This window comes from Daktulosphaira vitifoliae, unplaced genomic scaffold (genome assembly GCF_025091365.1).
Source record: "Daktulosphaira vitifoliae isolate Bord-2020 unplaced genomic scaffold, ASM2509136v1 Scaffold_2, whole genome shotgun sequence".
NCBI lineage: Eukaryota > Metazoa > Arthropoda > Insecta > Hemiptera > Phylloxeridae > Daktulosphaira > Daktulosphaira vitifoliae.
The window spans coordinates 6,546,383-6,560,774 of NW_026099573.1; the positions used below are offsets into that span (position 1 = coordinate 6,546,383).

A 14,392-nucleotide genomic window follows, 5' to 3' on the forward strand; every position below is an offset into this window, starting at 1 on the left:
TTATGATAAAAAAATCATTCTGTATATATATATATATATATTTAATATTTCTTCTTTTTCCTCGCCTAAATCCCAACTACTTGGGGTCGGCCCCGTAAATATTTATTATTTAATAAATAAAATTACTCAAAAACCGTACTCCAAAAAAATTTAATTAATATTCGCACGATACTTTTCATTGAGTACAATTAATTAAAACTTGATTTGTTATAACGTATCCGTAATAATAATAAGCTTTAAGTAGGTACGAATTTTGAATGTTCAATACCAAATAGTTGTTCATAATACATTCATAAACAATAATAATAATATTGCCAAGTTATAAGTTTTAATATAGATATACAAATATATAATAAAATCATAAAAGATACATATAATCAAATTTAATATAAAGAGACGATTTTCTCTAAAATCCATCATTACTCTTATAATTAAAAAATATTTTTTGCTTTGAAACTATTGCAGTGTTGCCCTCAGTTCCCCACAGTTAAAAAGATTTCAATAAAATTATTATATTTTACTGATAGTACTATGATAAAGTATGATGTAGTCTGTGAGGTTTTGTCATTCGCGGAAAATAAAATCGATTTACCTCGAAATGATTTTTGATGTAAATGGGTACAATGAGTTTTTAGAGCTAGTAATTATCATTTTAGCATGTACACCGCCAGATGGTGAAATTCAGTTCGAGCAACCTGGAGCATATCGCCATGCAATGTGGATGGCAAAAACCATCTATTGTTTAAAAATGTACATACATTGGCATAAATTTAAACTTACTTCAAAAGAAAGTTTTGCTTTAAAAGGCATATGCTGTATATTGTATGTATATTATTATTAAGCGTTACGCAAAACAATAGTTTGTCTGCACCGGTAAGATTTATCCAACTTTTTGGATTAATCAGTACGTGGTGAAATAATAAATATTGAAATAGAAGAAATTGTTGTAAAAAATGTTAGTTATTTTGTAACTCGAGTAAAGAATATGCTTGTTTCGCTTTGTTTAGTGAAAGGATTTCAGTGGAAATTAAAAGAAAAATAATAGATAAACCGACTAGAGTTAAATATGACGAACAAATAGACTACTCGAATAAATGTAAACGAAACTTTCTTCAACTAGATCCGGCTAAAAAAAAAGATAGTGAAAGCAATAATAATAGCCGACTATAAATATTTTCAGTAAGAGTAAATAACGGTCTGTAAAAATGGACTATAATTACGTTAAAATTACCAAAGACGATTAGCAAAAACAATATATTTTACGATTATTATATGAACGCATAGTGATCTTTTTTTCATTTTTTAAGTAACTAATATAAAGTAATTATATTTTTAATATATATTTTTTATTTGAAAAACACCTGATTTAAATTACTTTAAGGATTTTGGTGGAGTAATTAGATTTTTCCTATATATTTTTACGCTAACTATAATATTCAACAAAACTAATGTGAATGACTAAAAAACAACCCTATTCAGTCATACTTCAACCCCAGTGTGGCATGAGAAGGAATTGTTTGATCAAGTCCAAATTTTCACAGTACAAGTTTTATATGTCGAGTAAAAAAATAAGGGGGTGACGTGATCAAATATCTAAAAAAAATAATCTATTTCTGCGTTTGAACCATTCTCATGTATAGTCATATTATTTTTTATCTGTAAGGTATTATGTTGAAATCAACATGTGTGTTTCCTTATGAAAACATTTTTTTATGGAAGGCTTGCTTATTTCTCATTAATTCTATGTATTAATTTGAAATTTGTTTTCAGAACGATTGAATTGTCGTTGACCACTAGATTTCTAAAATAACAATTATTTTTGAAAATTTTGTTGGTTAAATACTTTTTATGTCCACTATTGAACCAGAAGTTCGAGAGTTGTGTACATTTTTTACCTTACTCAGGAAAGTAGCGTGACAGTATGATGTGTAATGATAATAATAACATATATAATTGGAGGTGAAAACAGATACATAACCTTTTTTTACCTCCAGTCTGATAATATTATCTTAACTAAAAAATGAAAGTCCACACAAACAGCATTTAATGCGCTAATATTTTATGCGTTTCTCTACGTTTTTACGTTAACTATAACACTAAACAAATCAAATGTATAAAGCTAAAAAATAACCCTATTCGGTGAAACTTAGACCCCAATGCGGCGCGAGTAGGAGTTGTTTGTTCGAGTCCGAATTTTTGCAGTACAAGTTTTCTATATCCGTCGCTTATTCCATTCGTCCTTTTACAAACACGACAAATATTAAATTTTTCTTTTATAATATTTCTACCATTTCGCTGCTTCTACCGATTGACCTCCGTGTACTTGTTTCTACTTTATAAAACACTACATTTTTTTGGTTAAAAATTCAATTTTGATTTTTCAGAAGAATTACTCAGGAGTTGCTTATGACCTATCAGATCTAGAAGATTTTCATTGGGCTACAGAATTTTTCTACGGAACTTACAAAGTTCATTTGGAGTACCATGACAAACGAGATAATGTGGTCGGTTCAGTAATCGCTTACATAATGATCAAGAGAAGAAATACTTAGAGTCGACAATCGGAGAATCCCTTATTTTTTAATATAACACAATTATACGTGAAATTTTGACTCGGCTTTTTAGAAACATTTTGCGAGAAACCTTCACCACATCGCTGTGCGATTATTTGCATAAATTAAATAAATATTACATTGGTTTTAAAATGTCCAATAAAAACTCGATTTCGTGATAAAATCATCTAGTTTATGTTCAGAACTCACGATTGAATATATTTTTCCAAAAGAAAAATTTAGTTATCAGGAGAACAAAAATTATTCTGCAAATGAAAACAACACCGTTTTATATGTGTACTATATGTGTTGCTACTGTACGTCGTATAAATATTTTTAGAATAATAACTCTGACAACCAATCAGATAAGTCCATCTTTTTCATAGAAAATAACTCAGTTAATTTTTAAATATTACGATTTTTTTTGCGTATTCCAGTACACATATGAGTTTTCATATAATTTGTGAATACCTTTAATCTAGGAAAACCGTTTTATCATTTCGTTACTCATGAAATATTTTTAATAAGATTGCTCTTCTCGAAATATTTTTAGTAAAATTCCTTTTAGAGAAATGTGTTTTAAAAACGCATTTATCTAGGTCACTACGCCTTTATTTAAAAAAATTCATATTTTAAAAATATAAATTCATTTTGAATCTGTCGAAATGTTTAATAGAAATTTTTTATATTATCGCAATAGTCAAAATTATTAAACGAATGATATTTGTGAAAAGTGGATTTAGTTAAGAGATCTAAAATACGATATAAATTTACACGATTGTAATAAGGAATTTTCATATTCCAATCACAATAAAAAAATAATAATTTTACTACCCGAGGAAACAATATTAATACCGACAAGGTATAAATATTGTAGTATATAAAACAAAATAAACGATATTTATATTATTACTGTCCATGTGTATTACTGCTGAGGTGAAAAAATTCGATTAAAATTAATAAATACTTGACTCGATCACATTTTTGCGAAATCCGCCGTATAAACGTACTGACACCTACTTCTAAGTTAATAGTATTTTTTTTTTTACGAATCTTTAACGCGTAAAGTTCATTCCGTTTTTATCGACCTAAACTTATTTGGGGTTATGTTCATAGTTGACTTCAAAAACTTAAATAAAAACCTATATAAATATCACTATACGATTTTATGACGAACGAACTCGGCGCTTGGGGTGACGCTGGTCACTATGGGAATTCATGCGGATAATCACACGGACATTTTTATAGCGGCTAGAGACTCTAGTACACTAATTAAAGAAGTTAAAGGCGAATAGCTGCGATTAACTCTTTCTTTATACGTTCCGATAGAAAACGGCCGGTGTCAAACCGACCGTTTGATCAATAACCGAATAATTGGAAAGATTTATAAAGAATACCCCCCATTACAGTTTCCAGAATCGCCCCCACTGACATAGTTTGAGAAGGGATCCGACGTTGTTGGCACACTGTAGATTGATATCCGATAGTGATTAGTATCAATATCATAAAGAACACATGTGCATATATCGTATATATAAAAAGAGATAAAAAAAACAAAAATTTAATAGTGATTTTTTCCTTGATCACATAAGTAATTATCTCTTTTAGTTTAATGAGATTCTTTAATAATAAATGTACAGGTAACAATTACATGGAAAAGTTATTAAAAAAATAATTATAATAAACTTAAACTAATAGAAAAACTCAAAATTAAGTGTATTCCATTAATCCGTATTCCATGTTTTCAGTGCATATTTTAATACACGCTTAATGATTTTTTAGAGTATGAAATCTGCAGCATTAATTCTATATATTTATTTCGATAATTATTCCTCGAAACTAACCTGAGAAATAATTGTTTCCATCAATAACATGCTTATTGCTTGTTTTATCGTTTTCGGAAGCAAAATTTAATAAGTGTGATCAATACGTACGGTGAGTTAGAAATCACTTATGAAGGTTATTGAAATACCTTACTCGATTACCTAATAAATTACATTAGAGTAATGAGAAGGTTTTAGGATTAATAGATAAGGCCCGAAATTTTACCATTCGTTAAATACCACCTTATCCCAAATAATAAAATGATAATCAAAATTAGGGATCGTCGTCATTGCTGCTTATTTACCGTTTGTGGTGTAGCTTGTAAAAATAAATAATTTCTCCTAACATAGTATCCCTTATTAATAAATTAAATTAATTTTATAGAAATACATTATATATTTTTGACTGGTTAACAAATAAGTAAATGACATCAAACCGAGAAGATGACTGATCCGATGTCATTTTTTAACCGGTATCTTATGAAATATTAGTATTTTTATACCCGGCCAAGAAGAGTAATCCTAAAAGCACAATTTAACAAGTATGTTCTATTAATTATATATGTCGACAAGTGTCACACGTGGTGTAGTCGGCACGAGTATAGATGATGTCCGACAGTGATTAAAATCGCCATCATAAGAAACGGTTCTATGCAAATCCGCGGATAGTGTTTTATTTTAAGAAGTCTGTGAATTATTCCACCTCTCTTTAAAGCGCGACTGGATCTCCAAGTAAAAGCGCGAGGAGTCTCTGGACGACTTGTTTGTACTTCCTGCGTTCTTTTTCAGACAGTTCTTTGCATTCCGCCGACCGATTTCTCACACGGATCTCAACACCAATGTTCGTTTCTCTTTAGCATTGCATTTCGATACTCGTCATTGCACACTTTTCTCCTCGATTTCTGTATTCGCCCAGGGATTTTTTTTTTTACAACTTCAACTACAGTTGTTCTTAATACGTTCCGTCTTTCGATCGAGTTCGGAGCTCGTCCGTTTGTCTCGACCTCAGCCCTTCTGTGATGTATCTTCAACGCATTTCAAGGAGGAAAGGGAAAATCTGCCCCTTGCTCCTCTAGGTCGGTATTTTGTTTTTAGTTTACTTTGTTTTTTTTTTTTAGTTTTTTGTAATCGGACGATCTTTGACTCGAGTCTGAATCTTGCAATTACCGAAAAACAATCCGAATCGCAGTCCGCTCCTTGATGGGTCCATTTCTCTAGCCCCCCTTTTTTTAATTTCGTAGTTTTTAATTTCCCATTCGTTTGTGCAGAAATGTGCACAAGGTCCCGTCGTTTGTGCACACTTACTTTCCGAGATATCGTAAAAAATAGTAGTATTACGTTTAAATAATTTAGTAAATGTTATTTGCTACTGTCATACGAAAATTCAAATAAATAATTAAGAATATATTTCATATTTATTTTAATTAGATTAAAACTTTTGCGTAGTTATTGTACTTAAAATGTAACTGATTAAAAATAGGTAATAGTATATTTAATAAATTTATTTGTTTCTTTTTTTTTAATAATTATCAAATTTTGAACTGACATAATCTTTTAATTAATATTAAGGATTGTCATTCATTTTTTAAGGGTGATTATTTAGTATTCCGTATTTAGTATTTAGTTATCGAAATGGTAGTTTTTCTATATTACAGTTGGCCTAATGGAATTTACGAAGTAACAACAGTAATATTATTTATAGATGTAATATATTTGAAGTAATTACACAATGACGAAAATCCTTGAGTAATACTTTGTTTAGTAAAATCTAGCGTCACGAGCAGGTGGACAATTAAGCATATTTATCTCTATTGATGTACACAACTCAATTTTATTTTAATTCTAGTTTACTACCCTTTTTTTTTACACCAGTAATACGGTAGTAATGAGAGGCAACGAAGATTCACTACTTACGTGAATAAATTCAACACTATTAATATCTTAATTCAAAATATGTTTTAATAAACATAAAAACAAGAGAAAATATTACAAATCGCACTGGTGAAAGTTTATAAAATGTTAATGTTTAATGTTTTGTACGTCGTGAGTAAAAAAATAAATAAAAATATAGTTTAAAAAAACACGTTTTTAAAGCACATTGAACTAAAAAGTTAAAAATAATGTTTAAAATAAGCTTAAAACAATAATAAACGAAAAATACTAATTTTATTGTGAAAAAACCGCCGGGAACTCAATATACGAAAAATATGGCACTCCAGTCGATAATCCTTTGTATCTTAGCAAACAAGTGGAGGTACTCTAATTAGACTGAGCTCGCAAAGTGACTAGGCCGTGTATCCAACGGTATAAAGATCTTAAATTCTAAAATAACTGGCTATCTTATTCTCAGCGACATCCTTGCCACCCGGGTCACGTGCACACAATGCCTTCTCTAAATGCGACTCTGTATATTTATATTAAGTTAATGTCGAGTATGCTAAGATTTCTTTGTTCTAAATAATAATAATTTTAATATTTATTATAAATGTTGCCAAAAGTGGAAGAATGATAAAGTTATATTTAAATTTAGTATTTAGGTAGAAATTCGTTATCGCAAGTTAACGCGACACTGGACGTCTGAACCGATATGTACATGCATAATGACCTTAAATGGCTGAGGTCTTGAAAATTAAATAAATATTAATAAATATTATAAAAGTATAATATGATAATAGAAAGGTCCCCGAATGAATTGGCCGTAGATCCCAAAAATCCTTAGTACGGCTCTGCACTTAGTATGAAACTATTCTGAGAGTTACACATAAGTTATTAATTGTATTATAATATTATTTTATAATTTGTCTTTTTTTTGCAACTGCCTTTTGAATATTTTTTCAAAAGTTAAATAGAAAAAGTTAATTTTTTGTGAAAAAGTTGTCATTTTAAATTCCTCCCTGTGGGCAGATAAAGGGTCAGATTTATAAAAAAAATATACCAAATGATAGGTAAAGACATCAAACATCTATAAAAACAAAATTATATTGATTTGTTCATTTTTAAGAAAGTTATGACAGTTTTAAGTAAAAAAAATTGAAAGAATTTCGTAAATTAGCGATTTTTAAATTTGTAATTTTTTTGGAGGTTTCCCCAATTATGGGAAACGAGGGAAATTTTTTCAATTTTTGAAGGTAATGTCTTCGACAAGATACGATTTGTGATTTTTTGACGTATGGTTGAAAGAAATCCGTTCGGTGAGAGCTGAGAAAAANCGTATGGTTGAAAGAAATCCGTTCGGTGAGAGCTGAGAAAAAGTGGTAACAGACACAAAAAAAAAAAACACACATCATAGTAAAACTACTACCTTCTCAGCTTCGTATCGAAGCTAAAAGATGATGTTCAAAAATTTATACACATTATTTTTTTGCAAATTTTCTATAAAATATTAATATTTGCAATGCCTAGAAAAAGGTTAGTTCCTATCGAACTGATAGTAGTTGAAATTGAAAAATTTAAGGATATTATTTTTAACGGTACTGATGTTATTGTTGGACCAAGCCATAATGTATGGAGTAATATCCGTAAAAATTTGAACGGTAAAATATATGCTAAGTTATGTACACCACAGTAAAATGTTCAAAGAGTAACATTTTAAGTCGTTTAAATATTGAGGCTAAACAAGTATCGCCAGATCTAGAAAAGTCTTTCAAAGCTGAATCAACATTTTCAATAACTTTAGATGAAATTGCTTTTAAAATTACATTTAGTGTTGAAGAATGGGACCGGATAAAATGTCCTAGTATTGACTATCAAAAAAAAGATTCAATAGTAGTTAGTAGTTAGTTTATGTACATATATACCATTATGGTCAGGCGTAATGTGTAAAGCATTTGAATATAGTGATAATGCTCCAACAAGCGCTTCAATAGAGAGTCAATTCAATGATCTTATACATAAAGTATTGAAACACGTCTCTACTATGCTTTTAAGAATAAATGACTTTCTTCAAATACACATAAATTCTATAAATGGAACAATGAAACTTTTAAATGCTAAAAATTCAAACAAAAGTAATACTCAACACAGTAATAACCAACTGTCTAGTGAAGAAGAAGGGAGTATACTATCTTTTAACTCATTATCTAGTAAGTCAATTATAAATATCTCAGAGATTGAGGATAATACTTATGAATACTTTTTTATGGATACTTCATTGGATCATGATGGTCTAACCTCCCTCAATAATACAGTTCTTGAAGATAAACTCCACTCAGTAAAAAAACATCTTCATCAGTGTATAGTAATAAAGAAACATTAGATACTAAAAATGTAGTTTCTTCCCTTTAAAGTATACCATCTATGGAAAAAAATAATGCTCTAAAAAAGAAAATACGCCAAAGTAATTACAATTTATCCAATGAAGAAAACTTTATTTTTGTCGACAGTGATACAATTATGGTTAAAGAAAATACATCAACTACAAAAAAAAAATCTTTACCTAATATCATTAAAAATGATTCATGATTCCTTCAAGAATCAGCTAGTCAAATTTCTTCTTTTAAATTGAATAATATTGATGACAGTGACACACATTTGAAAAAATTTTAAAAATGATGATTGCGAAACTACCAGTGATTTATACGCAATACCTAACATATTTAAAGAAAATATTGAGGAAGAAAATTGGAGAAATATTTTAGAAAAATTATCTAAATATTTAACACCGAATCCTGAAATTTTACTTCGTAATATGAGTTCTCGTTCTAAAACTAAAACAATTGGATTAATAAAAAATGGCACAAAATCAGACCTCATGTCAATTAAAATAGAGGACGGTAACTATATATTTTCGAATACGTGCGCATTTGATTCAATTGTTCGCGCTGCTTAAAAATACTAGATAGCGCGCTTATTCGGTTCTGTCCACTCATCTTCCCTTCCTCTCTCGATCGCTGGGCGGCGTCGGCCGGTTATCATTGCCGGTTGACATGTGTATGTAGTTAGATTAGTATAAAATTAGGAAAATGTTTTGTTGCTTATACGATTTAGTAAAAATTATATTCACGTTTTTTGCTATTGTAAATGTTATATATTATGTTAATATTTAATATATATGTTTGTTTATGTAGATAGCTTCTTTAGCATAAATAATATTGTATTATATGATTAGTGTATTTTGGTGTTTAATATTAGCCGAAATTATTTAAGTCACACGGATGACGTTGTTGGATTATCTAAGATAACAATTTTATGGTTTATTTGTTGTTATATTCCACACGGAAAATTGTGCAAGTCACACGGATGACAATTGCCAATTTTAATTCATAAATCATACAAATACTCTTAGTGTATATTAATTATATATCCAACACTATTTTATTTATATTGAATCTCTATTTTAGTTATATCTATGTGTTATATAATCAAATGCATAGTTAATAATACTGATTTATATTTATTGTTATATTTGTCAACTCTTATTACTAAATTGCACAAGGTGCTATTGTAAATTATAAATACTTAATACAATTTGAATTATTGTTATTTGTATGGAAATATAAGCAATTTTGTGTGAACTAGCGACCACAGTCTTCTTTCAAAACAAATATAAATGTCCTAAAATCCTTTCTAATTATTCACTGGGTGAGTGATATAATTTCTCGTCCCTGGTATTAACATCAATTATTAAAATTTTAGCAGTATTTTGTTCGGATAGTACTAAATACTTGATGTTTGTTTCACAAAATAAAGACTTTGAAAAATTTTGGCTACTAGTGCTCAACATGCTTCGTGATGGTGTCACTGCACAAACGTACAAAAAAAGAGCTGATATTTAAAAAAAAAAATTTTTTTGAGTACCTATGCCGAATGGTATTATATATTTATTAGTAGAAAGCGCAGCTGACAATCTTCTATCTAAGATTTTAAATAATTACCCATCTATCAAAGTCACAGATTTGTGTAATTCTTGTACAGTTATGACAAATAATGAAAATATACTATATATTAGAGTTGTTATAACAGAAAAAAAACCTACATTGCGACAACTAAACATTAAATTTATCAAAGACGTAAATAAACTAACAGAGGATAACTTGTGTCACATTTGTTCAAATAAACTTGTAAGAACAATAGAGTATGGACCACATATATCTTTTAATTTGATTAATCTGAACAATTCATCAGCAAGTAATTTTGCCGATACACATATTCAGTTAAACCATGTACCAAAGTTTTTAAAAATAAATGATACTGATTTTTTTTTACGAGGACTGATAAGTACACCAGATAACCAACAGCATGCTAGTTCCCATGAAATCCTGAGACATTATCATGCGCATACATACAGACATCCAATGAATGTGTGGTAACTATATGATAATGTAAAAGAAAAAGTTACACGAAGTGTAAATGAAACCACAATGGTGAATATACAAATTGTGATGTATTCTCAATAATATTTTAGCTTCGATGCGAAGCGGAGAAGGTATTAATTTTACTATGATGTGTGTTTTTTTTTTTTTTTATGTCTGTTGCCATTTTTTCTCAGCTCTCACTGGACCGATTTCTTTCAAAAATACGTCAAAAGATCACAAATCGTATCTAGTTGAAGACATTACCCTTAAAAATTGAAAAAAATTCCCTCGTTCCCCGNGATTTCTTTTAACAATACGTCAAAAGATCACAAATTGTATCTAGTTGAAGACATTACCCTTAAAAATTTAAAAATTTTCCCTCGTTCCCCGCAAATGGGGGAAATATCCAAAAAAATTACAAATTTAAAAATCGACAAATTTTGTCATTTTTTTCACTTTTTTTTCTTAAAACTTCCATAACTTTTTCAAAAATCAACAAATCAACATAATTTTTTTTTAAACTAAAACCTTAGATATTTTCCTTTCATTTGATATAATTTTTTTGAAAATTTAACACTTAACCTGCTCATTGGGGGGGATTTAAAATAGTAACTTTTTTACAAAAATTAACTTTTTTAACTTAATTTTTGAAAATGTTCCGGAAATACTACGTTCTTCAAACATATATCAAATTAAAGCTTTTTTTATGTACTATAAAATAAAAAAAAAAAATTNCCGCAAATGGGGGAAATATCCAAAAAAATTACAAATTTAAAAATCGACAAATTTTGTCATTTTTTTCACTTTTTTTCCTTAAAACTTCCATAACTTTTTCAAAAATCAACAAATCAACATAATTTTTTTTTAAACTAAAACCTTAGATATTTTCCTTTCATTTGATATAATTTTTTTGAAAATTTAACACTTAACCTGCTCATGGGGGGGGATTTAAAATAGCAACTTTTTTACAAAAACTAACTTTTTCAACTTAATTTTTGAAAATGTTCCGGAAATACTGCGTCCTTTAAACATATATAAAATTAAAGCTTAGTTTATGTACTAAAAAATGAAAAAAAAAAATTGTCCCTACAACCTATCTTCTATACGCAAATGGCTGCCGTATTCAAAAATATGCTATTTTTGTATTAAAATTATGTATTTTATTTTAATAAAACTTGAATTTGATTTTGCAATTATCCATCAATTTTTTAAAATTAAACACTATCTACAGATTTGCATCGAAGCGTTTCTTATGATAGAGATTTTAATCACTTTCAGATTAAATCTATACTGGACCTACTTNTAAACACTATCTACAGATTTGCATCGAAGCGTTTCTTATGATAGAGATTTTAATCACTGTCAGATTAAATCTATACTGGACCTACTTATGTAATGTCTCCAATATGCCGCGACCCCACTGTGATACCGTTTTTTTATTTCATTATAATTTCTCTGTAAAAAACACATTTTTATGTAAAACCTATAAAATATAATGAAATTTATTAGTTATACTATTGACTTATTTTTAATACGTTCCATTTTAGTTAGTTCAATATCTACAAAATAGTTTTAATTTTTTTATAGAAATATGAAATATTTCCTACGCAAGTTATTTATTTGAATTTTTGTATAATAGTTGCCAATATGATGTCCCCATTTACAAGGAACGAGGGAAATTTTTTCAATTTTTGAGGGTAATGAATACGATTTGTGATCTTTTGACTAACTTTTTCAACTTAACATTTGAAAATGTTCCGGAAATACAGCGTCCTTTAAACATATGTCAAATTAAAGCTTATGTCATGTACTATAAAATTAAAAAAAAAAAATATGTCCCGACGACCTATCTTCTATGCGCAAATGGCTACCGTATTCAAAAATATGCTATTTTTGTATTAAAATCCTGGGTTTTTTATTTTATTTTATTTTAAAATATCTTATTAGGGGAATACTCTGACTTTCATGAATATTATATAATTTAATTGACATAGAATAAAGTTCATAAGACATAAAAAATTTAAATTATTTAAATTTTTTTGCTTTTTTAAAGTCAAAAAAGTAACTTTTAAATTTGACTTAGCTTAAATAGCTAATTTTAAAATGCGACGAAAGCGACGAACAGTTGCCGAATCGGTAACACTTGTGTCTTTCATGCATAGGGTAAGAGGTTTAAATCGGTCTGTGGCAATTAATATTTTGCATTTTTTTTTGAGTTAGAATAAAATTTTCAAATCATTTGATATTTATCTCATTTAGATTCAATAACTTCAATAAATATAAGGGATCCTATCACTATAGTCTCCCCTCGTGAGAAGAAATCTATATTTATGTTAATATTATTTTACTATGTAGTTTTTTTTGTGGCTACGATTTATTTTGTCAACATTCACTAGACCTACTTTTTTCAACAATACGTCAAATTATTACAATTCGTATTTAGTTTAAGTTATTACTCTTAAAAATCAAAAAAATATTCTTTATTCAAATAAAAAGTAGCTTAATCAGTTTTTTCCATAGAAACAATTAAAATCATTAATTTCTAATATTCTTAAAGTATTTATTGTCAAATTAGATTTGATATGATAAAAGTATTCAACTACAAATGTAAATAATTTTACATTGTTATTTATTAATTTTTTAACTCTATTTGTGTGTGCTACTACCAGTCTATAATATTCTAAATTGTTTTGTAATATGTTGCTATATAAATCATAAATTTCGAAAAAAAAAATGATTTTTAGTTTCACCTAATTTTAAGGATGGATTTTTACAATTATAATCAAATTTTATAATACGCTCAAATGAGTAAATATTTTTAACAAATTTGTTTTGATTGGTTCGTTTAGTTAAAGTAAATCATTAAAATTAATTAAGTTTTGAATATTTCAATTGTAGAATCTTTTTAAACACCAAAAGTTATTATGAAATGATTACTATTATTTCTATTTCAGTTATCTATTACGATAAAAATGCAAAAAATCGAATTTTTCTAATAAATGTACTGTAAATAGTAATTATAAAATTTCATTATTGCATATAAATCTTAACAGTTTCATTTTTTCCTATTTAATAATGTCAATTTCAAACTTGCAAGTTGAACTATAATTTATGGTAACAAATTCATTTTTTTTTTATTAAAACCTTCACTTTAAAGGACAAAAAAAAGTAGCTTCAAAATTATTACTTTTAACATGGTAAAAATCAAAATCAATAATAATTTGTAAACAGTTAATTTTAAAAATTATATACTATATATTTAAAAGAATTACTAATCTGGGTATAATTAAGGAAATAGAAGTTGATGTTGCTTTTGTAATTGTCCATCAATTTCTTAGAATAACACACTATCTACAGATTTGCATCAAAGCGTTTCTTATGATAGTGATTTTAATCATTGTCAGATTAAATCTATACTGGACCAAACTATGCAACGTCCTCACTATGCCGCGCCCCACTGTGCTGGGTTTTTTCATATTAAATTAATTTTTTGGCTAAAATTTCTTAAAATCATTTTTTACCGGTTGGCGATGCAAGGGAAAATTGAGAATCGATTTTCGACTTTTAGAACTGAACAGAAAAAAATATTAATGACGACAAAAAATGTTTTTATTCGTTTTGTGTTGGTTTCGCTATTTTATCTTTAAAATTACATATTAAAAAAAAAAATCAGTTAAAAATCACATACATTTTCTGAAAAATCCATATAATTATATTTATTGTT

The 14,392-nt window shown here is 27.9% G+C and overlaps 1 protein-coding gene across 1 annotated transcript in view; it reads left to right on the forward strand.

Annotated features, from left to right (window-relative positions):
• The window catches only part of LOC126898609 (uncharacterized), a 10,878-nt gene extending 8,198 nt beyond the window's left edge, over positions 1–2,680 (forward strand). The window contains exon 4 of the mRNA XM_050672846.1: positions 2,385–2,680. Coding sequence (XP_050528803.1) covers positions 2,385–2,552 — 168 coding nt within the window. The 3' untranslated portion in view covers positions 2,553–2,680. The remainder of the gene's footprint in view (positions 1–2,384) is intronic.
• Positions 2,681–14,392: the final 11,712 nt, after the last annotated feature.